General features: G+C 23.9%; 4 protein-coding genes across 6 annotated transcripts; 2 read left to right on the top strand and 2 right to left on the bottom strand.

The window, feature by feature from the left end:
• Nucleotides 1-479: 479 nt before the first annotated feature.
• Nucleotides 480-10,174, top strand: LOC122711538 (alanine aminotransferase 1). 3 transcript variants are annotated; one of them, XM_043930401.1, is made up of 7 exons: nt 480-749; nt 887-1,021; nt 3,817-4,234; nt 7,382-7,711; nt 8,131-8,575; nt 8,746-9,014; nt 9,124-10,174. In XM_043930401.1, exons 3-7 carry the CDS (start codon nt 3,926-3,928, stop codon nt 9,400-9,402), a joined length of 1,632 nt encoding a protein of 543 aa, XP_043786336.1. In that variant the 5' UTR covers nt 480-749; nt 887-1,021; nt 3,817-3,925; the 3' UTR covers nt 9,403-10,174. The 3 variants fall into 3 exon arrangements, with proteins under 3 accessions (XP_043786336.1, XP_043786334.1, XP_043786335.1); XM_043930399.1 differs by having other exon boundaries at nt 845-1,021; XM_043930400.1 differs by having other exon boundaries at nt 650-1,021.
• Nucleotides 10,175-10,604: 430 nt separating this feature from the next.
• On the bottom strand, nt 10,605-14,336 carry LOC122711445 (cysteine sulfinic acid decarboxylase). Its single transcript, XM_043930242.1, has 3 exons — nt 13,803-14,336; nt 11,806-12,206; nt 10,605-11,714 (listed from the first exon to the last, which is right to left on the bottom strand). The coding sequence occupies exons 1-3, from the start codon at nt 14,070-14,072 to the stop codon at nt 10,739-10,741; spliced, it is 1,647 nt and encodes a 548-aa protein (XP_043786177.1). The 5' UTR covers nt 14,073-14,336; the 3' UTR covers nt 10,605-10,738.
• Nucleotides 14,337-16,245: 1,909 nt separating this feature from the next.
• LOC122711506 (brain protein I3) lies at nt 16,246-17,970 on the bottom strand. The gene is made up of 3 exons (XM_043930329.1): nt 17,719-17,970; nt 16,940-17,139; nt 16,246-16,662 (listed from the first exon to the last, which is right to left on the bottom strand). Exons 1-3 carry the CDS (start codon nt 17,786-17,788, stop codon nt 16,531-16,533), a joined length of 402 nt encoding a protein of 133 aa, XP_043786264.1. The 5' UTR covers nt 17,789-17,970; the 3' UTR covers nt 16,246-16,530.
• Nucleotides 17,971-19,138: 1,168 nt separating this feature from the next.
• LOC122711570 (brefeldin A-inhibited guanine nucleotide-exchange protein 1) lies at nt 19,139-27,072 on the top strand. The gene is made up of 13 exons (XM_043930464.1): nt 19,139-19,672; nt 20,346-20,845; nt 20,922-21,319; nt 21,431-21,835; nt 21,919-22,275; nt 22,493-22,804; nt 22,873-23,114; nt 23,194-23,474; nt 23,666-23,996; nt 24,164-24,760; nt 24,862-25,082; nt 25,148-25,351; nt 25,637-27,072. The coding sequence occupies exons 1-13, from the start codon at nt 19,555-19,557 to the stop codon at nt 26,762-26,764; spliced, it is 5,094 nt and encodes a 1,697-aa protein (XP_043786399.1). The 5' UTR covers nt 19,139-19,554; the 3' UTR covers nt 26,765-27,072.
• The last annotated feature ends 812 nt before the right edge of the window (nt 27,073-27,884 follow it).

The following is a 27,884-nucleotide window of genomic DNA, read 5'->3' as shown; positions in this document are numbered from 1 at the left end:
GATTAATGTATTTTATCTGAAGATCATAATATATTAAATCATTAAATTTATATAATTTTTTAAAACTAATTTATATTGAATTCTGTTTTTTTGATATAATTATGAAAAGGAATTGAAGATATACTTAATATTTTTTTTTGTTATATAATTTTTTTTTTCTTCTAAATTTTCTAATTTTTAAAAATTTTAAGGAATTGATTTTAAATTATTAGATTATTATTATTAGATTTATATTGGTAAAACAATATGTAAGTATATATTGTACATTATTTATATTTTAATAAATCAATCTTATATTACAATAATGTGACGATTATACAATTTTTACAGATTATTCATCGTTTCCTTTTTAATATTTTAATTTATATTTAAATAAAAGAAATATCGAAAAAAATTGTCATTATAATTCGTTCTCTTCCTAATAACTTTCACCTCCATTGAACTTTGATTGCTTATCTAGAAGGTGGAAGGATGGAAGGAAGTTACAACAGAGTGACGAAAGTTCATAGTTCAAAAATCGTGACCTGGCTGCAACAAACATAACCTATGATCCGATTAACATTAAAAAAAAGAGTGTGCAGTCTCAAGCGACGCATCTTGCGCACGCTCCGTTCCGCAGCGAAAGCATATAGAGAGATACCTCCACCGGAGAACATTGGCGAATTCGTGGAAGCTAACGGCGGTCGTGTCTGGGCCCTCCATGAAGTTGATAAACGCATTCATTCCGGCTGACCGAATGAGGTTTTAAGGTGAGAGAACGGTGCAATGCGTGTCGGACGAGGAATGCGTAAGAAAAGCTTTCTAGAGGGTCTGATCCTCCTGTTTAATCCATTATCCGCAACAGAGTATGAAATCCAAAAGCTAAACCTGTGATATGCGTCTTAAGGCGGTGGTTCAACGTGAGTTGACTGATTTCGACGAGACTTGGAATCCACATACTTGCGTTAGAAGGCTAGTCACTGATTCTCGAGTGTTTGAACTGATGATTATCCCATAGTCTTGGCTCTTTCAATTAGGGAAGGTAAGAATTGTTTTTTGGAACGAAGAATTCTATATAAAGTTTGCTAAACAAATTTTTTCATATTTTTTCTTTTGTTCAGTTTATGTGCATTTTTTTTTGTACTCTTTTTTAGAAAGATTGATAGCGTTCATTCATTTTTTTTTAGTTCTTTTTTCATTATTTCATAGGAAATAAATTAAATTCTTATGATATTATTTATGATTTATATTTATACTAGAATGGAGAGAAATTGTAATTATTTCAGAGAAAGTTTAAACATTTACACCATAATTATCGAAAATGTGAAATGGTGTTTATAATTAATGTGATTATTTTTTCATGTGAAAGTATGCTATACGATTGTAAAATGATTAAATGAAGAAAATTTATTCGTGATTTATTATTCGTTTTATCATTTATTTAATATAATATTTCTTTTTTTTTATTTTATTGTTTAAATTATTATATTATTCATATAAATTTAAATATTTAATATTTTTTGTTTAATAGATATATATTCTGTATCTATTATCGAAGGAGAAAAATAGAGAAAAACTAGACAGGAGATAAATAAAAGAAGATATTATGTCTCTTTGATTCGTTCGTTTCTTGAATGTATTGGAAATGAGAAGCATGTGAATGAAATAGAGAAAAAAATTCGACATTTTTTTATATTTTATTTATTTTATTATTTTTTATATTTTAATCAATTAATAAAATTAATAATAATTAAATTGATTACAGATTAAATATATATATTTTGGCAAAGTAATACCAGAAATCGGTGAGGATAATTCACTAAGCGCGGTGAAAATATCCATTAAACGAACATAGATTAAATTAGATTTTTTTTTATACAATACAATTAAATTAGATTTTTTTTTCTACGATACGAAATTGAAATAATAAAATATAAATATATAGAAAGTATTTATAAATATTTTCGTCATATTATTTCTTGCTTTTGTTGGATGACAATTCTGCTTTCAATTTATCCTTATATTTAGGAAATATTTTAAAAATGATGTAATATATTACGTCATAATTTTAGCTTGTTATTATTAATAAATTGATATGAAATTATATATTTTTTTATTTATTACATTTATAATATCTCAATAGTTAATAATATCAACTTTTGTAGCATTAATCATTCGAATTTAGATTTTCGAAATTAGATTGTGTTTTTCTAAATATAAAATATAAATTAGAAAATATTACTCGAAATCAACAGATTGAGCATAAGTAATTAGAAATCTATAAGTAATTAGAAATCTTTCATTGCCTTAAATCAATACTATACTGAATTCAAATCAAAATAATTTATATATTTTGAACTTTTTATTAATAATATTTATTAATCAATAATATTATAATGCAAGATAAATGATTTAATTATGTGATTAATTAGAATAATTGTAGAAATTAGATAAAGAAAACAGAAGATATAAATAATTATTTATAAATTTGAAGACATATTGATTAATCTAATTGATAAAATAATTTTTTTATCATTAAATCTATTGCGTTTAGTAAGATAAATAAAAGATAAGATTAAATATAAGTATTTTTATAAATGTAGGAAAAAAACAAAAATGATAAGAATATCTATTTCATTAAATATGTTGCTTATTCATTCTCGATAGCGATAGTAAAATCAAAAAATACGTTGTAATCAAAGTTATATCTTTGCAATATTTTTTTGCTTTGAAGAAAAAAAATTTTTTTTTAAATTTTTTAAAATTTTTTCTAAAAATAATATTATTGAATTATAAAATTTTAAATTTATGCTATTTTTAAAATTTAGTTAATTTTTTTTAAATTTAATTATTTTTCTTCGTATAATATATATAAATAAAAAGACGATATAAATATATAAATATTTTTATTCATATATATAAATAAAAACATAATGTACATATTCATTATATTTTATATTAATTTAATCTTTTTATCATTATAGTTTGATTTTTTATATAGTTATATACATATAATTTATTCTAAATGTTGATTATTTAACAATTTAATTACCTACTGAGAATATATTCATTTCATGCATTTTTTTATAAATAAGACATCAGATGTCGCTCGATTACATTCGTTATCAAACAATAAATGATATAATTATTAATAAAAAAAAACATGAAAATTTATTCAATAATTCTATATTATTATTTATAAAAAAATAATTCAATCATTATTGAAATTTCAATAATAAACTATACATTGTGTATATATATATATATATATATATATATATAAAATATGTATATGTATAATTTCTGAGTATCAGGTTCTAATGTCTCTGGTTCTAACAATTCTTTTTCATTTGGCGCGCGTGTGCAGCGATTTCATCGAAATTTGGCTTTTTTCGATCATTAATTGAATAAAATTTGATTAACATAAGTGTATATCTAATTAAAAGATAACTGTAAGTTGTATATTTTTCATATACAAATTTGATGATCTACATTATTAAATAATTTCAATTTTATCCCAAAAAGTACAAATTACGTAATGTGTAATATAGAAAAATATAACATAAATATATACATCATCTTTCTATCATTTTTCTATATATATATATATATATGTACTATAATGAATACTATTCATTAAAATATTTATTTTATCACAATCAATCCAAAAATTGTTTAGTAAAATTTATTTCATTTAAAGATATAATAAATCCAATTCGTTATTAAAATTAATTTTCTTAAAAATCATATAAATTATTTTTAATAAATCAAAGGAACATGAATACTTTTCTTACGATTATATATTTACTTACTACTCTGCCCGTGTCATGTTTGCAGCACGCAGCGCATGTGCGAATATCCCCCACCATACTGCCGAGTGAATTACCGGAGCCGTCTGCCATCTGATTGAACTGGAGGTAAAGAGAGAGAACCAACCGATAAAACGATGCCGCAGGCACGCTGGTGGAACGCTGTTATCGTGAGCAGTCGGCCTAGGACGTGGGAACAACTGACTGCCTCCGCCTCTGCGGGTTCAGGGACATCGACAGGAAGAACATCCATATGTCCGACGATTGAAGCTATAATCCACCGGCCGGCTACCGTCAGAATATTATACCGCGGTATGGCGAGCGGTCAACCTGGAACCAAAATCCTCACCGAGGATAATGTCTTCACGAATCTTCGAAAAATGGAGTACGCAGTACGCGGACCTCTCCTTTTACGTGCTCTCGAGATCGAAAAAGAGCTTCAAAAGGTAAGAATAAGAATATATTTATGAACGGAGTGATAATGAAAAAAGTCAATGCACTAGCTTTGTTCATAGCTTAATTCATATCGTATACTGTGTCATAAAGGTATCGAATGTTTCCATTGAAATCAATTGATTTTAAATGAACGTATTACAATTCTATATGAAATTGTATTGATATAATTTAAATTCAATTTCAGATGTTTTCTATTGATTAATAAATTGGCGGTAATATAAATGTGAATTAAAATTGTATTTGTGATATAATATTTTGTTTTTCTTTATTTGTATATAATATACATATATGAATAAAGTGTATTGAGAATTAAATTCTATTGAAATGATATACACAATATTAATATAATATATTCTTGAGATATCTTTAAAAGATTGATTCTAGAGATCAAAACAAAATTTGGTATAATGAAAAAATGATGATTAAGACTTATTTATTAAATAATAAATAATTGAAATTTGCATTAGATGAAAAAAAATAAGAATATTCTGTTTCCGCGATAGCGCTTTGTTTTCTCTTTATTTCATTTAAGAATTATTATATATTATATATATATTATATATTATATATATATTATATATTATATATATATATATTATAATTTAAATTGTTTATAATTTAATAAAAACTTCAATCAATAATTTTGTATATTAATTTTTTGTTTTGTTTTTATAATTGATTCTTCAAAAGTCTTACGAATATATTAACATTGTATAACATTAATATATCAACGTTATTAATATATTATATTATACGAGTATTGATATTGCAAATAATTATATATGGAGGTTATGTCTCATTTATTAAGAATTACAGGATCTGATTGATAAAAATCCATAATTACTATATAGGCATAATTATTAATATATAAGCATAGTAATCATTTTAAAAAAGTCTTTCATATTATTTTCTAATTTTGATTAATAATAATAAGAAAAATATTGTCAACTAATAATTTAAAAAAAAATGTTTTTTTAAATTATGCCAATTCATTTTAGTATATTTTAAAATATAAAAAAATTATATTTTATAATATTTTATAATAATTATTAATTTTATAATAAAATATTTTTATAATATATTTTATTATAAAATTATATAATAATTCTTATATTATAATAAATTATAATATAATAAAAAAATTATAATTAATTAAATATAATAAATTATATTTGTAATATAATATTATATTATATTTTATATATATATTATTATATATATATTATTATATTATATATATTTAAATTATATAATAAAGAAATTTATAATAAAAAAATTTTATATATCATAAATTAATTGAATAAAAATATATTAAATACAAATTTGACTAGTTTCAATTGATGTTAGTATTAAAACCACTTGTCGTTATAGTAGCAAATACCTAAAAATAGTAATTCAATTGGCGTCGATTAGTGCAAACGAATATTGCATTTTGAAATAATGTAATTTCAACGAAAAGTTTTTTTTGATATCTATATATATTAATTTTGAAATTAAATTTTATAAAAATCATCATCAAAATCATTTTCAACATTATGATTACATTATAATAAAATACATATTTGATACTATCTTATTAAAAATATAACTTAATTTATATCATAAAATAACAATTGTCATTATTAGTATAGAAATAATATATAATTATATTATATACATAATTTATAATGCAGAATACATTTGTACATATAATTATGATGTATGATTTATATATATATAATATAATAAATATATATATATATATATATATATATCAATTGAATCAAATTTTAAATTACTTAAAAATTATAATTTTCCATTATTTGATAATAAATTATCTCTATAATTTCATTAATCCATCGGATAGAATAAATGAGAATCATAAAAAAACATATTATAAAAAAAAATTAGAAATATAGTAATAAATATAATAATAAATATATTTAAATTGATCTATTTATTTGTGCAATTTAATACTGTAAGTTGTGAAGGAAAATAAACGCGCTATATGTATGTAAGATCTTCATTTTATTAGTACTGATCATATTATATATCATTTATTAAATATAATTTGTCAAAATTCAAAATTCTTACTATCGAATATAAAAGTTAAGAATAAAAGTTGAAAAATTTTTTAATATTTTTATTATATTATACAAAAATTTCTAAAAAATATTATGTCTTCAAACATAATTTTTTGAAATAATATGATAAATGCATAATTTCTCTTTTAAATTTTCAAGTATAAATGATAAGTATACATAAATATATCATTTTTGTGAAAATCTTGATTTTCTGAAACTTTGAAAAAAGTTGTTATGTGACTTATTTCACGAACATATTCTAATATTTTCCATTAGTTCTTCAGATATGAAATTACATGTTAAAGTTTCAATTATAAACATATAACGAAAAAATTATCATGATATCACTTAAAATTATTACATTATTACATTTATTATATAATAATTATTTATTTATTAAAAAAATTCTAAGTTAAAATATATGAAATTATAAAATTTTTTTATATTATATTATGTTATATTTTTTAAAAAATTTTATTTAATTATTATTTTTATATTATATTTTTTAAAAAAATAATTTTAAAATTCAGAATCAAAAAAATAATCCCTTGGAATAATAAATTGATTATTAATGATTTGATTTAAATTCTGATTCAAATGTTATCAAAATCTCTTTTAAATCCTAATAAATGTAATTTTTTCATATTTACTTCACTTAGATATATATTATTCTATGTTATATGTATATGTATATATTATGAATCATGCTATGTTGCATAATATTTGCAAATATGCTAATCATTTACCATCGAAACGTTTCGCTTATGTTTTCAACTCAATCAAATTAAATTATTTAAAAATATATATTAAACAATATATAGATAAAATAAATAAAATGTTCAAAAAAAATTACTAAATTGTGTGATTTAATATAAATATAATCTAATTACATATATGTAACTAGTAAACAAATTTAATTCAATGGATTATTTCATTCTTTTAAAATTTGAATTACAATGTTGACCAAAATGTTAGAATATAATTTATATTAATAAATAATTGAATAATTAAATTGTAATAAGTATAATCAAATTTAAGAAAATAGTTCATTGAAAATATATTTTTTTGTTTTAGGGAGTCAAGAAACCATTCAAGGAGGTGATAAAGGCAAATGTGGGAGATGCACATGCTATGGGCCAACAGCCTATCACTTTCTTGAGGCAAGTACTGACTCTGACAGTATCGCCGAATCTTCTCAGTGATCCTAACTATCCTGAAGACGTGAAGGATCGAGCCAAGACTATCTTATACCATTGTAAAGGAGGCAGCATTGGTTCGTATTCGGAATCGGCAGGAATTGAGATCATCCGGAAACATATTGCCCAGTACATTCAAGATCGCGATGGAATTCCATCTGATTATCATAATATCATCCTCTCGAATGGCGCCTCGGATGGAATTAAAGTGTGCACGTTATTGTTATTATATTGTTATAATGTGTTTCAAAATTATGAGTTTATTGAACGGATATTTTTAAGTAATAGAGTATAATCATTTGAAATATTTTTTTTTAATATATATGTACATTTTTTGTTTTTTCAGTAATAATGTTTTTAATAAACGTAGTTAAATTTGTCGATGAATAATTTATTAAACATTTTAGTTTTAATCTTTTATAAATGAAAATTTTATTTACTGAACTCATAATTTTAAAACACTTTTTATACTATTATCACTTATTAAAATCATTTTTATTGAGTATAATTAAAATTATTTCCTATTTTCTATTAATGAAAAACTATCTATAATCATAAAATTATTAACGTTATTATAACTTATAACTAAATTACTAAAAAATCATTTATATTTTATTTATGTTACAGTCCTTTCTGAAGCTATTCAATGAGAAAATAGACGGTAAACCATCCGGTGTGATGATTCCAATTCCACAGTATCCTTTATATTCTGCCACTCTAGCTGAATTTGGTTTGGCTCAAATTGGTTATTATTTAAATGAAGAAAATAAATGGGCGTTAGATATTTCTGAATTGGATAGAGCATTAAATGAATCAAGAAGAATGTGTAATCCTCGTGTACTAGTCGTAATAAATCCTGGTAACCCAACCGGACAAGTTCTTACACGTACCAATATCGAGGACATTATTCGATTTGCGTATAAAAATCATTTGTTCTTGTTGGCTGACGAGGTTTATCAAGATAATGTTTATGATAAAGATAGTGCCTTCCATTCATTTAAGAAAGTAATGATGGAGATGGGAGAACCTTATTGTAAAATGGAACTGGCTTCTTTTATGTCTATTTCTAAAGGTAAAATTATTTATTTTCTATTTTAATAAATATTACTTTCCTACTATAAGATATTCATCAGTGTACTTTTTAATTACTAATATTTAAATCTATGTAAAATAATTATCGCAAAGAAATTAACTTTACAAAAATGAATATATATATTTATGTTTATGTTTATTATGGGTCAGGTTACATGGGAGAATGTGGAATTCGCGGCGGCTATGGGGAAATTATTAATATGGATCCCAAAGTAATGGCAATATTATTGAAGTCGATTTCAGCGATGTTGTGTCCGACTGTTCTTGGTCAAGTAGTGATGGACGTTGTCGTAAATCCACCAAAATCAAATGAACCATCCTATGAATTATTTCAAAAAGAAAAAGAACAAACTTTATATTCTTTAGCAGAGCGATCGAAATTAGTAGTCGATACATTAAATACCATTCCAGGTTTTAAGGTATTTTTAAAAATAACTATTTTATTTTAAAAATCATAAAACTTTTAATTTTTTTATTTAGAAAATTTTGAAATTTTTATGAAAATGTCAAAGTTTTAATTTTTTATAGGTTAATCCAGCTATGGGTGCAATGTATGTATTTCCACGAATTGATCTACCAAAAAAAGCTATAGAAGTAGCAGAAAGGGAAGGCCAACAGCCTGATGTCTTTTATGCTTTCAAACTATTAGAATCTACTGGAATATGTGTAATACCAGGTTCTGGTTTTGGACAACGACCTGGAACCTATCATTTTAGGACAACAATTTTGCCACAAAAGGAAAAAATAAAAACAATGCTTGAATGTCTGAAACAGTTCCATCTTAAGTTCCTTGAGGACTACAAATAATAATATATAAAAATTTTTATATTATTTTAATCTCGAAATCAGGGTCATAATATGTGAATCAGTATTAAATTTTCATGAAATTATTTTGAATTTATTCAGAAGATTATTTTGCACTTTATAATGAAAAAATATAAAAAAGAATTTTTGAGATTGTTATAGAATAGATTTATTATATACGTATTTATATGTATCACAGTAATTCATTTAATAACAAATAGATATGTTTTTTTATAATACTCATTGATGTTATCAGATTATTACAGTAGAATTCCGTTTATGTGATTGAAATTTTTGTATTTTTATTAAACTTTATCTTTATTATATTAAATTATCATTGAGTATCGTTCCACTTATATAAATGTAAATAAACATTATTATGTATTTAAGAATAAATATTTAATAGAATTCTCTTATATGAATGAATTTTTATGTGAACAATTATAAATGATGGGAATAAAATTTTTATTGATCTGATTATATGAACTGACTGCCTGCTGTTAGATTTAACGGATTTCTACTGTATATAGAAAGTACACCGTAATTTACATTCAAACAGATTAAATATAATTATAAATTTGCATTATATGCAATTTTCATGGAGGAATAAATTGTTATTAATATAAACAAGATGTACAAATGAACTTAAAATAGATTTTAAAATTTTTATCATATGTATATAGATTATATTCAATGAAATTCATTTACTAAAAAAAACTTGTGTTTATATTTGTTCAAGATCTACAATGCTAATAAAAAATTAAAAAATGTGCAACATTTATATTTATTATCATTTTTAAATGAAACTTATTATTAAAAATATAAATATATATTTGATAATTCANTATTTCATATAAATGTTTTGTAAATAAAACACTATAATTAATTAATTTTTAAATAATAAGTAAAAATATAATTGATAACTTTAAAAATTATATTTTCTTGAAATTCTTGAATAAGCTAATTAACATATAAAGAGAATTTAAATGAGATTAAGTGGATGTTGAGTCATGTATAATTCTACATGAAAGTTAATATAATGTAGTTAATTTTAAATTTCTTTTTAAAAAGCGTATTTGTTATTTAAATAATCCATATTTCGAAATAAAAGCTTAATGTAATTTAAAAGAAATAAACATGAAATTTATCACGAAACAATGTTTTAAAAAAAATAAATCGGAAAATCAATCTATCAATGTATTATATATAATACTTGATCGATCAAACAAATAATCGATTGATTATTATTAAAAAAAATATTTTATACTGTTATAAACAAAAATTCTTTGAATTAAATTTTGTATTATTAGAATTTAAAATTTTATAAAAAAAATCAATTCTATAAATCAATGGCGAGCCTCTCGATTTCTTCTGCAAAAAATCTCATATCAATTTCTGTCAGTCCAGAATTTTGTAAAACAAGTCTGAAAAAATTAGGTAGCTCTCGTAAAGATTGGTACGTGATTAACATCGATCCTTTTTTCATCATACGCTCTTTTACAGCTGGCCCAATCTTCTGAAGAGCCTTCAACAATTCTTCATTTTGTAACTGACGCTTTGAAGGTGGCACGTACCAGAAACAGACATTGGTGCACTCAGGTTCGAGTATCAATTTAAAACCTTCTCGGTGTCTTATGTAATTTGTGAAGTATCGTGCTAATTTGAAGATTCGATCCACATGTTTCTCTAAGCCTCGAGTACCCTTCGCCTTCCACATAAACCAGAATTTCAGTACATCTGCTCTACGACCACATTGAATGTGTTTGTCTCCACTATCGAAAGAAGTGTCATAGAATTTATCTGGTTGAAAGAGATAACTGGCTTTTGAACCATGTGCATCTTGTAAAAGACCCTCATGACGCAGCAATAGTGTTGAACATTGTTGCGGAGCGGCCAATAACTTATGTGGATTCCAAGTAACAGAATCTGCTAATTCAATACCATCCAAAAGATATTTATATTTTTTAGATATCAAAGCCCCTCCTCCCCAAGCTGCATCTACATGGAACCAAAGATTGTAGTTCTTACAAATGGCAGCTATATTTTTTAAAGGATCAAAGGCACCTAAAACTGTAGTTCCTGCTGTAGCAGAGACCATCAAAGGTATTGCGTCTTCTTCAAGAGCTTTTTTGATCTGTATTTTCAAATCTGTTACGCACATCTTTCCTTTATCATCAGTTTTCACTTCATAGACATTTTCAGTACCTATTCCTAAAAATGCACTAAGTTTCTTCACAGAATAATGAGCATCTCTGGATGTGAAAATTATTAATCTACCAGTATTGAATAAGCCTAGCTCTTTTAATCGAGGAAATCTATAAACATATTACATTACATTTTATTACATAAAAACTTAAAATTTTATGAATTAATTGATAGAATAAATTTTCAAAAGTTATAAAGTACTTGTAATAGCGTGCCAGATTAATTGCATATCCGTTAGCGATAGAACCACCAGGACAGAATATTCCTTCACTTCTATCATCCTTCCAACCAACTATTTTTCTCATCTCTCGCAATATTTCCTCTTCCATCAAAGAGAAGACTGGAGAAACTTCATAAGTATAAACTGACGGATTCAAGGCATCGGTTAGCCATTGTCCAAGAAGACCATAAGGATCTACACTGGAGTATAATTGATTTATAAATCGAGGATGACCTGTTTTTACACTATACTTAATCACATTGTGAGCAAGAGTCAAAAGTGTCTCGTAAGAGCATCCCTGGTCGGATAATTTTAAATCAATTATTGAATGGAGTGTTGTTGGTTCTATCCACTCTACTACTCTATTTCTTCTTAAAGTGCCCTGAAAGGTAATTTTATTGTATGATGCAAGAAATATCTTATTTAATATTTTTAAATAATAATATAATATACATAATAATATCATCATCTTTTCCCTTTCGAATTTAAATAATATACAATATATTATACAATATATTTTTAGGTTTATTTTAGATGAATTAATTATAGATGAATTTAGAATTAATAATATGGAAGAAAAAAATTAAGTTAAAGTTAAAAAAATAGAAATTTTAAAAATCTATATTATCCAAAATCTTAATTTCTATTTACTGTTGTTATTTTTTTTAACATTCATTGAAAGATAATTACAATTAATTATTTATGAAAAAGAAAAAAAGAAAAAAAATGTTTTAATATTCAAATATTTTTCAGAATCTAATAGATTTGTAAGAAATGTCAAATAATTATTTAAGCTGATATTATGTAAATTACAAGTTAACTATTAAATATTTTAATATATTAGCATAGAAATTACATAAATATTTCGTCTTGCAATAGTAATATAAATGCTATTTGCAACGTAATTCTTTGTCCATGAATTGAACAACGAATCGTGAATGAGCGCAAAAAAAACTCGCATAACGAACAATTGAGTCATATTGAATGACAGGAATAAAGAAATTAAATTTTATAATACTTATTTAAAGTGATTTTTTTTAAATTAAATTAGATAATTATATCAATATCAATTAAATAAATCTGAAAGAAATTTTTTTGCCTTCACAATATTTAACTTATTTTTAAATTCTCTAAAATAAGAATAATGAATGTTTGTTTCAATAATGAATACATAAATTAAATGCCTCTGGTTAATTTTAAAAATCAAATAATGAAAGAAAATTATATTTTTACGAAATATAAATGTAATTTATGAAAATAGAAGGACAAAATAAAGAAAATAAATTTTTATGATAGTAATGTATTTGAAGTTTATATGTATAATTGAATACTTTAAAGTGAATGGCTTTAAAATAAAAAAAAGAGTGATTGGAAACACTCATATATATATAAATTATATTGAAAACCATATTTTTTTATTTTGACGAACAAGAACTTTTACTTAATAATAATAACAAAAATATTATCAAAATTCATTAATATTCTATTGTATTATTATAAAAATTGAAAATTAATATGAATAATTGCATATTATTAATTGGAAGTAAAGAAAAAATTGCATTATATTTATATGAAAAATGAAATTTATTTTTTAATCAATAGATAGTCAATAAATTGATATTATCACAATTGAATATCAATGATTTTTAACTTAAAGAATCATCATAAAATAACTTTATTTTTTAAGTTTTAAACTTTATTTTAATATATATTTATAACATATAATTGATTAGATATTTATGAATAAAAAATATTTATAACAAATATCAATAATATTTAGAATTTATAGCAAAAAATGAGAATTAATCAAATAATTTTCTTTATTTTAAATATTTTTTATTATATAATTACTCAATATTATCACTAAGTCTTAATTCAGAACTAAGAATAACAAATCAGATATTGTTCATTCTAATAACAAGTCATTTTTTTGTAATAATCATATTTCTGCAATAATTAATTTCAACGATGAACTTACCTCAAAAACTGCTTCTTCCAGAAGTAAATTAACGAAGCTTTTCATGAATTTCTTATGGATTTCTCGTACTGGAAGACTTTTGTAATTACAAATTTCTTTAAAATTTTTTTTGACAATAGACTGTGAGCAATCATTTTGATAATCCTCTTTATCATCATCAGAAGATTCACAATCAAAATTGTTCTGCATACTATCATCGCAAGCTTTTCCGAATAAATTGTTTCTTATTTGATCCGAAGTCATGTTTAAAATTTCTTCGTTCGCGGGCATGATTGCACATCAAAGTTTTCTTCAATCTGCTCCCGTAATGGTCGTTTCCTTTATACTTAATGTCTACAAGCCAAGGACAAGATTGTTGCGTGTTAACTACCTTCGGCTACATTTGTTTCACCGAGATTCGCAAGACTGGTTTTCTTTTCTTCTCTCTTTTTCTAATCTAATATTGCGACAGATTCTTATGAATTGGGAAATTATCTTCCGTTTTATATTTCTGTCTTTTCTGATATGATAAAATTATATTGATTTACTAATTGTAAAAAAATCAACAATTTGATATTACGTTGAAACGTTTAATTTAACTCGATATACAATATTATGTTTGGATTTTAATTTTAAATTTTAATTTTAAAATTTTAATTTATATTTATGAAAGAAATATATTGAATATTCAAGTTTTTTAGATATTAATTTTTATTTTCATTCCTAGTATATTTTTCCTTACATTTTCTATTAAATTATTTCTGTTCCTTTAATTAATTAAAAAAAATATATAATTATAAATAAAAATACATAAATTAATATTTAATATAAATAATATTATACTATATAATATTAGTAATAAAATTAGATGAAAAGAAATCGGTTTTACAAAATATATTTATATTTTATTAGATTTTCTAATTTATTAATTATAAAGAAAATTTCATATGCATTATTATGTTATTTAATTTTTCTTAAGTATTATAAATATCTCATAATATGATTGATAATGATAGACTTGTGGAAAAAAATACTCCATCCATATATGCATAAATGAATACTGAAGATTGTGAAAATATGAATGTATCATTCACATATTGCATGCATGGTGTCAAGTATATTAATGACTTTCTTGAATTACTAGTGCTAATCAATAATATATCAATAATATAATCAATAAATGTATTTCAATCATAAATTAATTCTTTATAAATCATGAATAATATTATCTGAAATTTGAATTTGAATATTGAATATTGAATTTGAAATTTGAATATTCAATGAAAAAAGAAATTTCATAGGAGGGAATTTATTAAATAATTATATTATTTAACAAATATTAATATATTAATATTTTTTTATATAAATATGTTCCATTTAAGTTACATAATATTCACATGAATTTAAAATTTAAAAAATTTTTTTCATTTTCTGTGATTTTCTTTTTTTATCTTTATAGTTTTATTGTTTTTTATCTTTACTACTACTTTTATCATTGTTAATTTTTCATTGAAAAAATTTTTAGTAGTTCTAAAAATTTTCTAGAAATTGATAACAATTTTAATAACAAATTTATTTTTTATATATATATATTTGTAGATTTTTGTTTGCAAAATTATTAATAGCTTGCAAAATTTGAAAAATATCTGGTATTTTCAGTACTCAGTGTTTTACTATTTCTAATGTCACAAAAAAGTATATATTAAGAAAACTTTCTAAATATTTTTATTTTTTTTTCCTCAAAAATTTCTTCAATGATAAATAAAAATATTTCTTTTAAATATTAGAATAATTTGAATACATTTTTAAATATAGTTCCATTTTATAAAAATATAATTGAATGATTAATGTGATAATATAAGTGATTAAATAAGTTCTATAACAATCACATACATTACAAAATTAATTATATAGAAAAAAAATTATATAGAAAAAAAAATCTATTGACATTTCCTTTGAGATTCAAATATTTTAGCATTTAACAAATGTTAAATGTATTTTAAAAATTCAATTAGTGCATATATATATCAAGAAATGTCATTATAAGACAATAACATAAATAATTAATAAGTAATAAAAATAAAAAGCACAAATTTCATTGAATTTATTTTTTATAAAATATGTTATATATAAGTTATTTTAAATAAATTATTTTAAAAAATAATTCAAAATGCTTTAAATGTAAGTTTTATGTAAGTACAGAAAAATTTCAATGAAATTTGTTTTAGATGTATATTTGTATATTTGTATCATTACAAATATACTATAAATATAAAGTTCAATCCATCTAGTTTATATTGTTCCTTTTCTCACTTAATAAGAATTCTTACAAACTATAACATATTTATATATTAACATAAACTATTTCATCATTCATCATTATAAAATATACTATAATAATATATAACATTATTAATTGGAACTTTTTATGTATAATTTACAAAACACGACAAATGTCATTTAAATCAATAAAGTCTTAAATGTATAGAGAATCTTTTAATTGTATATATGTCAATATTTCATGAACTTCTATTTAACTAATTATTGTATATATTCCTGATCATTGAAGCATTATTTTTCCTCAAATAATGCAATATAGATAATTATAATTATATAATATTAGTAAAAAATTAATTGCTTATGTTCTTATCTTTCAATATCATATAATTATATTAGCTACATAATTATATTAAAATTAGATTAATAATATATTTAGTTTCAGAAATGGTTACTGTAAAATAGTAACACATTAACCAAAATATGCACCACAATTAGAACAACGTCGTGTCTTTAACAATAAGCAACAAATTATGCCCACTGGGAAGAATAGAATAGCACATAGTAGTCCAAGACATGTAAAATCATCTTCCATAATGCCCACCTATGTTTTAAGTTAAAATTTGAGTTTAATCATTTTTTTTTAGATTTTTAGAGATTTTTTTAAATTCAGATTTTGAAGTTTATAAAAATAAAAATATATTATAATTAAAAATTTAAATAAAAAAATATATAAATAATGTTAATATATAATATAATAAATGTAAATATAATAAATATAATATAATAAATATAATATAATAATATTATATAAATAATAAAAAATATAAAAGAAAGAAAAATTTACTTATTTTAAAGAATTAAAAATTAAGAAATCTCACTCTACATGCAGGACATCTTCCAACAAAAATAATTTCTGGCATAATTATTGTGGTTGATTGTGTAGAACCATAAGAAGGTACATAATTGTGACTATTAGTTTCACTGACACTAGGATAATATCCTGGAGGTGGAGGCCATGAAGTAGATTCTTGACATTGTGTGGAATTGTAATCTGGTGATGGTTGCCATGAACAATTTACTGTGCAAAATATATTCCATATTAATTTTTAATGTTTTTAAAAATAGTTTTAAAAAATAATAATTTCTTTATAAAATAAAAGATCATTTCTTATTATTAATTGTACAATAAAATATATTGAAAATTAATTTATTTTTTTAGATATCATTATCTAATCAATTTAGATAATTTATTTGAAATATAAAAAATAAATCATAATACAATAAATAAAAAATTATTTATTTAAAATAAAATTAATAATAGAAATTAAATGTAACTAATTTTTTATAATTTTACTTAAAATATTTCACAATATTTCATATATAATGTTAATAGCATAGACTTATATTTAGTATTTTTTAATTACTTTTCAAAATTTTAATAGTGTTAATTTTAAAAGAATTTTATTAATCATATTTTAAAAATTTCATAAACATTTTTTATAATAATCAATAATAAATATAGGAAATAAAAATTATTACGAAATTATTCCTAATTCAAACATTTATAACTTAAATATAATTAAATTAAATATTAATTAAAAGTAATTTTTAAATGCAAAAAAATATAAAACAATAATATTAGAACTTTATCACTTACCTTTTGGTGCAGTTGCCGCCGAATAAGACGGAGGTTTATCATCTTTTGGATTTAACGGTTGTTTTTCCATTATTTAATAATTAAATTAATTGCTTTTATTAGCAATTCATACAATCAATTTAATTAAATAATTAACATTGATATAATGATTTTTGACAATTAATATTCGTAATGGTTTCTAAATCTTATGACGCGATTCTAAAATAATGCATCGATATTTCTGTTTGGAAGAATCTATCAAATACTGTAAGATTAAGATTTCTCTTTTATTCTTCAATTAGAAAACGAAGTTTTATTGGTTGATGAGTTGTAACGTCACATTATATACATATATATATATAATATATATAGTCATTTTAATTTAATACGCGTTTCAAACCGCATGATAAACATGTATCATCTTTTATAATTAAGTAAGTATATAAAATATTTCATTAGTAATTTATTTACAAAATTTTTTTTCAAAATAAAAATTATATTCAATATAAATAATTTAATAAAAATTATAAAGTATGAAAATTTTTCATATTTAAATTAAAATAAACTTTTCTTTTGGTTTCTATGTGAAAATTAAGTTAATTATCTAAATGTTAATAACCTAAATAGTTTTAGAATTTTTGTTTTTATTATTGATTTAATAAAAATGTTGTTTTTATCAGTAATCATTGATCTAATGTTTTAAATATTTCTATATTTAAAATATTTAATCATTTAATTCGAAATTTATGTAATATATCTAGAAATTATTAATTATTTTCAATCATTTATTTGAAAATTTATTTATTTATTTAAATATTCGATTATTTAGCTAATTTATATTAATTAGAATTTGTTAAATATATAAAAAAAAGTAAAATGTATAATGGATAATTAAACAAAAATGAAGTCTTTTTATGCTTATAAATATTAATATGATTTATTAATTATTTGATTATTTATAATTTGAATATTACATATTTAATATAATTATTTTTTTAGTTTTTTGTAGATAAATGTATAGAGTTGTACATTTGATGAATACAATTAAATATCTATTGTAATTGCTACAAAATTATTCTTGCTAAAAAAAAAAGTCAATTAAGTTTTAAAGAAGTTTTTTTTATTATAAATGTTTTAATAAATCAATAACAAAGTTAAAATTATGAATTATTTTAAAATATAGAGATTTAATTTTTTCGCTATTTAGTATCATTTATAAAAGATAATGTTCATAATATTTTATCTGTTATAAATTTTTTTTTAATTATTTTAAAATAATAAAAATTATTTTAAAATAATCACTATTAAAAAAATGTATTTTTAATTAAAAAAAGCATAAATAATAATTCGAAATTTTAAAAAAAGAGAAAATATTAAGAAATTATATGAAAGTTTGAAACGTATACGATACTGATCTAAGGATTCCTAAATCCTAGGGATTTCATCATAAATAACTAGCAAATTGAGGGCGCCACATGATTCTCCTTCGTCGTTTAGTCTGTCCTGTGTGATTTCTCTGTTGTTTCGAAAGTTTGCTGTCATTTTTTTGAAATTTCATCATCATTTTATAACATTTCATAGAAAAATGATTTGAGACATCGTTCTATGACGAGATTAGTTTGAAGTATTATTGTCTCTCTCGTTTGTCGTTCTCAAAGCTCCTGATCGATCCACATTTCATCGACAGTGTCGCAGAAGTTGCCAATCTCCGCAGACAACTTCTGTCTTCAAAAGATAGTGCAAGACAATGTACGAGGAACCGGTACATAAATTACAGTGGTAAAGATGCGAGACTCTCGTCGAGTCGCGTGTGCTCCCGTGGCAGCCTAGCAGCGGAATCAGCACGGCTCGGCGACGATGCGAGATAACTCTAAAGAAATGTTCATTATCAGAGCTTTGGAAAAGATCCTGGCTGACCGGGATGTCAAACGGTCGCACCTTTCTCAACTTAGAAAATCCTGTGAAACTGCACTTGGTAAATACATTAATTGTAAAAATTCTCTATAATATTATATAATAATATATATAATTGAAAGAATTTTTTGAGATTTATGCAAATAAAATGAAAATTATGAAATACATTGTAAAATTTTATTTGCATATAAGTATATTATTAAATTCAAAATTATAATATATTATTATATATAAATAATAATATTATGTATATTTTATAATTTATATTAATAAATAGTTTTATATTTTTATTCATCATACATTTTAATATAATATTATAACTTTATATATTTTAATAAATAATAGATTTGAAATTATTAAATTAATATTTAGATATTAAAAATTAAATAGAATTGCATTTTTTAGTCTTCATGAAAGATATAAATTAGATTAATTCAATATATATTAATATATATTACATCAGCTTTTTGTTAGTTTGACATTTAAGATAAAACTATATATATATATATATATAATTTTGAATAATATATAATTATATTCATGTTCATATTCATATCAATGTTCTTAAACTTTAATACTTTAATATTTGATGCATATGTATGTCATAATATATATATTTTTTTCTGTTTATTTTTATTTATTTATTATTATTAAAATTATTTAAATAACATAGAATTAAATTTTGTAAAGTATATTTAAAAGATTTAAGATTTTTAAATTATTTTATTTTTCAGATAACTTACGAAATGAGATCAAAGAAGGCTCTAATACTCAAGTCTCAACTGCTTTGCCACAACCACGCAGTGATTCATATGTTATTTCTGCAGAAAAGTATTTTCTGCCATTTGAATTGGCTTGTCAGAGCAAGTCACCAAGAATTGTGGTTACTGCTCTAGATTGTTTGCAAAAATTAATTGCATATGGACATCTTACAGGAAATATACCTGATTCTACAGAGCCAAATAAATTATTGATTGTTCGCATTGTTGAGACAATATGCGGATGTTTTATGGGGCCACAAACAGATGAAGGAGTTCAATTGCAGATTATAAAAGCTCTTCTTACAGTAATGACCAGTCAACATGTAGAAGTTCATGAAGGTACTGTTTTGCTTACTATACGTACAGTGTACAGTGTTTATTTGGCTTCGAGGAACCTAGTAAATCAAACTACTGCTCGAGCTACACTCACTCAGATGATTAATGTTATTTTTGCACGTATGGAGACGCAGGCAGTAAGTTTATCAATTAATTAATATATAAAACTATTTAAATTTTCATAAAAACAATTTTGATTTTTATATATTATAGGAGGAAGAGATAGTTCGAACTGAGGTAGAATCTGAAACAAGCAACATGAATTCTACTAATTGTAATTCCGGTGGTGATATCGAAACTGAAGTAGTGAATCATGAAGAATCATCAATGGAGAATAATCAAGAACCACAATTGATAGTTCGAGGAATTTTGGAAGATGTTGTAAACTCTATTATTCCTGAAGATTCAACAAATACAACTATAATAACATCAGAAGAAGCCAGTTTAGATCAAGTGCCTATAGACGAAAATTCTGATGAAACTGTTGCAGAGAATGACAATATGGTTAGAGCAAAATTCACGCATGTATTGCAAAAAGATGCTTTCTTGGTTTTTAGAGCACTTTGCAAACTTTCAATGAAACCACTTCCTGATGGCACTCCAGATCCCAAGTATGAAAAATATTTTAATTAACAGGGTATTTTAGTATTAGTATAGAAAAGTATTTTCGAGAACTAATAATTTTTTTTTAAAATATATTTTTTATAATATATTGTTTCTAGGTCTCATCAATTAAGATCAAAGATTCTTTCTTTGCAATTACTTCTTGGTATACTGCAAAATGCTGGGCCAGTATTGCGTTCTAATGAAATGTTTGTTATAGCCATAAAACAATATCTCTGTGTGGCATTGTCGAAAAACGGTGTCTCTTCTGTTCCTGAAGTATTTGAGTTATCTCTGGCATTGTTCCTTGCACTACTGGCTCGTTTCAAAGTGCACTTAAAGATGCAGATAGAAGTTTTTTTTAAAGAAATTTTCATGAACATTCTCGAGACTTCTAGTAGTTCCTTTGAACACAAATGGATGGTAATTCATGCTTTGACTCGCATTTGTGCGGACGCACAGAGTGTTGTAGATATATATGTAAACTACGATTGCGATCTGTCAGCTGCGAATCTATTTGAAAGGTTTGTAAAAAAGTATCCATAATTTCATTAAATAATTAAATTGCATTTATTATTATTATTTTTTTTTTTATTCATTATTATAGACTTGTGAATGATTTATCAAAGATTGCACAGGGTAGACAAGCTCTAGAATTAGGTGCTTCACCTAATCAGGAAAAATCAATGCGGATTAGGGGTCTTGAATGTTTGGTATCAATTTTAAAATGTATGGTTGAATGGAGCAGAGATTTGTATGTGAATCCTAGTGTTCCAGCTGATCAACAATTTCCATCTGAGCCTCCTGATCCTCCAGTAGAACCTCCACTTCCTCGTTATGGAAGTGCTGGCAGTCTCTCTTCAGCAAATTCTAGTTTAGTAGGTAATAAAGAGATCCCAGATTCTCCTGAGCAATATGAAGTGCAAAAACAACAAAAAGAAGTCTGGGAGACTGGAATTGACATGTATGGATTACAATTAATTTTTTATTTTTTCGACATTTTTTTATTTATTAATTTATTTATTAATTTATTAATTAATTATTATTAAATTATAATAAAATTACTTAATATTTTAAATCATTATAATTTTAAATATTATAATTTTCATATGAATATAGATATTATAGGAAGAAGACAAAAGGCATATATTTTATTAATTAAATTAATATTTTTATTTTAGTTTTAATCGAAAGCCAAGTAAAGGAGTACAATATCTTCAAGAACAAGGTCTCTTAGGTAATTTACCTGAAGATGTTGCTCGTTGGCTTCATATGGATGAACGTCTTGATAAGACTGCGATCGGCGACTTTCTTGGCGATCATAATCATAATCAGGTAATGTATAGTTATATTGATCAAATGAATTTTGCCGATCGCGATTTAGTTACAGCCCTCAGATATTTTCTCGAGGGTTTCCGATTGCCTGGTGAAGCCCAGAAGATTGATCGCTTAATGGAAAAGTTTGCTAGCAGATATTGTGAGTGTAATCCAAAGTAAGTATCCATATTAACTTTCCATATTATTTACAATGCTTAATCATCTTTTTTTTTAATATTTTTAGTAATGGATTATTTACAAGCGCGGATACTGCATATGTATTGGGTTTTTCAATTATTATGCTAACTACTGATCTTCATTCACCTCAAGTAAAAAATAAAATGACAAAAGAACAATACATAAAACTAAATCGACGTATTAGTGACAATGAGGATTTGCCTGAAGAATATTTATCGAAAATTTATGATGAGATTGCTGGTAATGAAATTAAAATGAAATCCAATCCTAATCGACCTGGCAAACAAGGTACATAAAAATTTTTTAAATTAAAAAAATTATTATATATATTATACAGTAATATTAAAATTAATGTTTAATATTATAGTAATATCTAGCGAAAAGAAACGACGGCTTCTATGGAATATGGAAATGGAAGTAATTTCAACAGCAGCCAAAAACTTAATGGAATCTGTTAGTCATGTTCAAGCACCGTTCACTACGGCTAAACACTTAGAACATGTTCGACCGATGTTCAAAATTGCATGGACGCCATTTTTAGCTGCATTCAGTGTTGGCCTTCAAGATTGTGATGATCCAGAAATTGCCTCCCTTTGTCTAGATGGTATTAGATGTGCAATACGCATAGCTTGCATATTTCATATGACGGTAAATATTTGTACAATCAGCGAAATTTTAAACTACTAGTTCAGTTTTATGTTGCAGTTTTAATCAATTGATTAATTTTTCATGAAATTTTATTATAAAATTGTGTCATAATAATATATTCATATATTTTATATTTGATTTTAAATAAGTTAAATATTTGTTTTAAATATATTTCTATTTTTTAATTATAGTTAGAACGGGATGCATATGTGCAAGCTTTAGCACGGTTCACCTTATTGACTGCAAATTCACCAATCACTGAAATGAAAGCAAAGAATATTGACACAATTAAAACTTTAATTACTGTCGCTCACACTGATGGCAATTATCTTGGTAGTTCTTGGTTGGATGTTGTAAAGTGCATCTCTCAACTTGAGCTTGCTCAATTGATTGGCACTGGAGTCAGACCACAGCTTCTTGGTCCACCTTCAAAACCACATTTCCCAGCACCATTAGTGAATTTCAATTTAACTCACAATAACTCTCACCAAAATAATAATTTGAATCTCAGTTCGTTGGATCGTGAGTATATCTTTGACTATTTATGATATTTGATATTTTTTCAAATTTTATTTTTATTTAATAAAAATTTTTAATTTTCAATTAGAGTTTTTTTCTCATAAAAAATCTTTACTGATATTGAACAAGAATATGTTATATATATAATATATTTATCTTATTTTTTGTAGCCAGTGTAAAAGAATCTATAGGTGAAACAAGCTCTCAAAGTGTGGTAGTTGCTGTTGATCGAATATTTACTGGTTCTACTAGATTAGATGGTGATGCTATTGTAGAATTTGTAAAAGCTCTCTGTCAAGTTTCTTTAGAAGAATTATCTCATCCAACACAACCAAGGATGTTTTCTCTAACCAAGATTGTAGAGATTTCTTATTACAATATGGGACGTATTAGACTCCAGTGGTCTAGAATTTGGCAAGTGATAGGAGATCATTTTGATAGAGTTGGCTGTAGTCCTCGTCAGGATATTGCCTTCTTTGCAGTCGATTCTTTGAGACAACTTGCAACCAAATTCATTGAAAAAGGAGAATTCGCTAATTTCCGATTTCAAAAGGATTTTCTTAGGCCATTTGAGCATATTATGAAGAAGAACCGTTCACCGGTGATACGGGATATGGTAGTTCGTTGTGTTGCGCAAATTGTGCATTCACAGGCTCCTAACATTCGATCGGGATGGAAAAATATATTCAGTGTATTCCATCATGCAGCTAGTGATAGAGATGAAGCTGTAGTGGAACTTGCATTTTCTATGACTGGAAAAATTATAAGTAAGTTTCTAATATTCAAAATAGTAATTTTAATTAATTTAATTATAATATTAATTTAATTATTTTATAAAAATATATATATATATAATGTATACTTTCAGATGAATTATATGCTGAAGATTTTAGTATTATGGTTGATTCTTTCCAAGACGCTGTAAAGTGCCTCAGTGAATTTGCTTGCAATGCTTCCTTTCCAGAGACAAGCATGGAAGCTATAAGATTGATACGTTCTTGTGCATCATATATTGATGCCAATCCGAATCTCTTTGCAGAGGGCATGATGGATGATAGTGGAATGGTATCCGAAGAAGATAGAGCTTGGGTAAAAATCTTTTACACATATCAAATTTAATGAAAAATTTACAAATTTGAGAAATCTTTTTTTAGGTTAGAGGGTGGTTCCCATTGTTATTTGAATTATCATGTATAGTAAGCAGGTGTAAATTAGACGTTCGAACACGTGCATTAACTGTTCTTTTTGATGTTGTGAAAACACATGGAGCTTCTTTTAAACCTCATTGGTGGAAAGATCTATTCCAAGTTTTATTTAGAATCTTTGATAACATGAAACTTCCTGAGCAGTATACAGAGGTAGATAAAAAAATTTATTTTTTTTAAATTGCTGTGATGCTTATTTAATACCGATATTGATTGATTAATTTTTACAAATATTATATTTTTCGAAAAAGTATTTGACTTTTTCTTTTATTCATAATCGTTCACATCTGGGTATACTTTCTTGTAAGTATCTTTGGAAATTGGACAAAAATATTTTAATGCAATCAAGATTAATCATGAACATCATATGTTCTATGCAATTCAAATTAATAATACAAAAATTTTTATAGGTGATATAAATTTATGCTAATATTTCAGAAAGCAGAATGGATGACGACAACGTGCAATCATGCTTTATATGCAATCGTCGATGTATTTTCACAATTTTACGATATTTTGGGACCTCTTCTCCTAGAGCAATTATATTCTCAGTTACTCTGGTGCGTACAACAAGACAATGAACAGCTGGCACGTTCTGGAACCAACTGCTTAGAAAATTTAGTGATCAGCAATGGTATAAAGTTCGATGAGCAAACTTGGGAAAAAACTTGCAGTTGTGTTCTGGACATCTTTCAAAGTACTCTGCCATCTGCTTTACTCACCTGGAAACCCCAATCACCTAATAAAGAATCTGACTTAGATGTAATCACAGGAGAAGCAGATAGTCATGTAGGAATTCTTAAAAGAAGTAACAGTTCTCAAAGTTTAACAAATGGCGAGACTATGAAAAACAAAATTTTTTCTGCATTATTAATAAAGTGTGTCGTGCAATTAGAATTAATTCAGACTATAGACAATATTGTATTTTATCCAGCCACATCGCGGAAAGAGGATCAAGAGAACTTAGCGTTAGCACAAGCAGATATGTTTAATGGAAAATCTTCTGAGTTGGGTGCAAGGGCTGGTGCAGACCAACAAAAGGAGGAACAGGGCATGTATTGTGCTCTGACTACAATGCACTTATTACAATTAGTTGAATGTTTATTAAAGTCCCATAGATTTGCGAAAAGTTTTAATTCTAATCACGAGCAATGGAATGTGCTATGGAAGGCTGGTTTCCGAGACAATATCAATCCGAATTTGCTTAAACAAGAAACACAATCTTTAGCATGTGCATTAAGAATTCTTTTCAAAATGTATAGTGACGAAGCTCATAGAGTTGATTGGAGCAAAGTGGAAACAAGACTCGTCGAAGTAGCCTGTGAAGCATTACAATATTTCTTGACACTTTCTACTGAAGCTCATAGAGATGCCTGGACTCCAATACTTTTATTACTTCTTACAAGGATCTTAAAGATGAATGACAATCGGTTTGCTGTTCACGCATCCAGCTGTTATCCCTTACTTTGTGAAGTTATGTGCTTTGATCTCAAACCAGAATTAAGGTCTGTGCTCCGAAGATTTTTCTTAAGAATTGGTCCAGTATTCAGAATCACACAACAGTAATTATAAAATCGTTGTGAAATATGCGATTATAATCTTTGAGATGACCTTAAAAGTAATAGGAGAGAGTTTTGCAACTTGAAACTGATTTTTTTTGAATGAACATGAAAAGTTTTTATAATTAAGTCAAATTTAAATTATTTATTTGTTTATATAAAGGAAATAATGAGTAGAATATAAAATTTTTGATCAGATTGATTTTAAATTTTTATTTTGAAGAAAAAAATCTATAAAAATAAATATATTTGATGATGAAAAAATATTGTATGTAAAAGTTAATAGCATTTATTTAGGTGTTTCTTTCATAAAGTGGAAAATCAAAATTAATCTAACTATTATAAAATTTTTTAATAATTTATATATATATATATATATGTATTTTTTGATTTTTAAAATAACTATGCTTTATTCTTCTTGCAAGAGTTTCTCCTATATATTATAATTTGAATTAGAACAAAAAAGAAATGGTTCATTTAAAATATTTTATCTTGAGAAATAAAAGAAAAATTATTAAATGAATCTTGTTCGATATTTAAGAATAAACATACAAAATAACATGTCGAACAAAATGAATTTTAGTAAAATCTTAGGAAAAAGCATAATATGTATGTATTGTATATGTTTAGAACTTTCTTTATATTTAATATATTCTTCATTTTTATAAAAAAAAAAAAGGAATTTAAAGTGAAGAGTTATATAGTCCAATTAATACATATATTTAATAAATAAAATGTTTTCTGGACTTGATAAAATTCTAAAGAAGATAATAGATTTATATTCAAATATATTTTCTTTTTATATTCAAATTCAAATTGGAAGATCTTAAATATTGTTTTAGTGAAATTTTATGGGATTTCTATTTTATTTAATTATAAATGAAAATTAACAAGAGACATTTCTAAATATAAATTATTTAAACAGAATATATAATAATAATTCTCGGATGTAAATAAAAGAATAAAATTTATTTAAAATTATGAAAACATAATATATGTTTTAAATAGGAAATTTGGTATATTTAATATGAAATGAATAAGAAAAAAAAAAGTAGTATTTCCAGGAAATGCAATATTTATCAAATATTTTGTATATTTAATTATTATTAATATATAAAAAGTGTCTC

Source organism: Apis laboriosa, unplaced genomic scaffold (genome assembly GCF_014066325.1).
Source record: "Apis laboriosa isolate Shangri-la unplaced genomic scaffold, ASM1406632v1 scaffold170_cov151, whole genome shotgun sequence".
Lineage (NCBI taxonomy): Eukaryota > Metazoa > Arthropoda > Insecta > Hymenoptera > Apidae > Apis > Apis laboriosa.
Note: the sequence above shows the minus strand (reverse complement) of the source record. Positions and strands in the feature narration are given on the sequence as shown.

What these genes read in the sequence shown, in the direction of transcription:
- LOC122711538 (XM_043930401.1), top strand. Translation starts at nt 3,926, where the DNA reads ATGCCGCAGGCACGCTGGTGGAACGCTGTTATCGTGAGCAGTCGGCCT. An exon ending in GCGCCTCGGATGGAATTAAA is followed by an intron (nt 7,712 to 8,130) that starts GTGTGCACGTTA and finishes TTTATGTTACAG; the next exon opens with TCCTTTCTGAAGCTATTCAA. An exon ending in ATACCATTCCAGGTTTTAAG is followed by an intron (nt 9,015 to 9,123) that starts GTATTTTTAAAA and finishes AATTTTTTATAG; the next exon opens with GTTAATCCAGCTATGGGTGC.
- LOC122711445 (XM_043930242.1), bottom strand. Translation starts at nt 14,072, where the DNA reads ATGCCCGCGAACGAAGAAATTTTAAACATGACTTCGGATCAAATAAGA. An exon ending in TGGAAGAAGCAGTTTTTGAG is followed by an intron (nt 12,207 to 13,802) that starts GTAAGTTCATCG and finishes ATTACCTTTCAG; the next exon opens with GGCACTTTAAGAAGAAATAG. An exon ending in AATCTGGCACGCTATTACAA is followed by an intron (nt 11,715 to 11,805) that starts GTACTTTATAAC and finishes ATATGTTTATAG; the next exon opens with ATTTCCTCGATTAAAAGAGC.
- LOC122711506 (XM_043930329.1), bottom strand. Translation starts at nt 17,788, where the DNA reads ATGGAAAAACAACCGTTAAATCCAAAAGATGATAAACCTCCGTCTTAT. An exon ending in GGCGGCAACTGCACCAAAAG is followed by an intron (nt 17,140 to 17,718) that starts GTAAGTGATAAA and finishes TATTTTGCACAG; the next exon opens with TAAATTGTTCATGGCAACCA. An exon ending in GAAGATGTCCTGCATGTAGA is followed by an intron (nt 16,663 to 16,939) that starts GTGAGATTTCTT and finishes CTTAAAACATAG; the next exon opens with GTGGGCATTATGGAAGATGA.
- LOC122711570 (XM_043930464.1), top strand. Translation starts at nt 19,555, where the DNA reads ATGCGAGATAACTCTAAAGAAATGTTCATTATCAGAGCTTTGGAAAAG. An exon ending in CACGTATGGAGACGCAGGCA is followed by an intron (nt 20,846 to 20,921) that starts GTAAGTTTATCA and finishes TATATATTATAG; the next exon opens with GAGGAAGAGATAGTTCGAAC. An exon ending in CCGAAGAAGATAGAGCTTGG is followed by an intron (nt 25,083 to 25,147) that starts GTAAAAATCTTT and finishes ATCTTTTTTTAG; the next exon opens with GTTAGAGGGTGGTTCCCATT.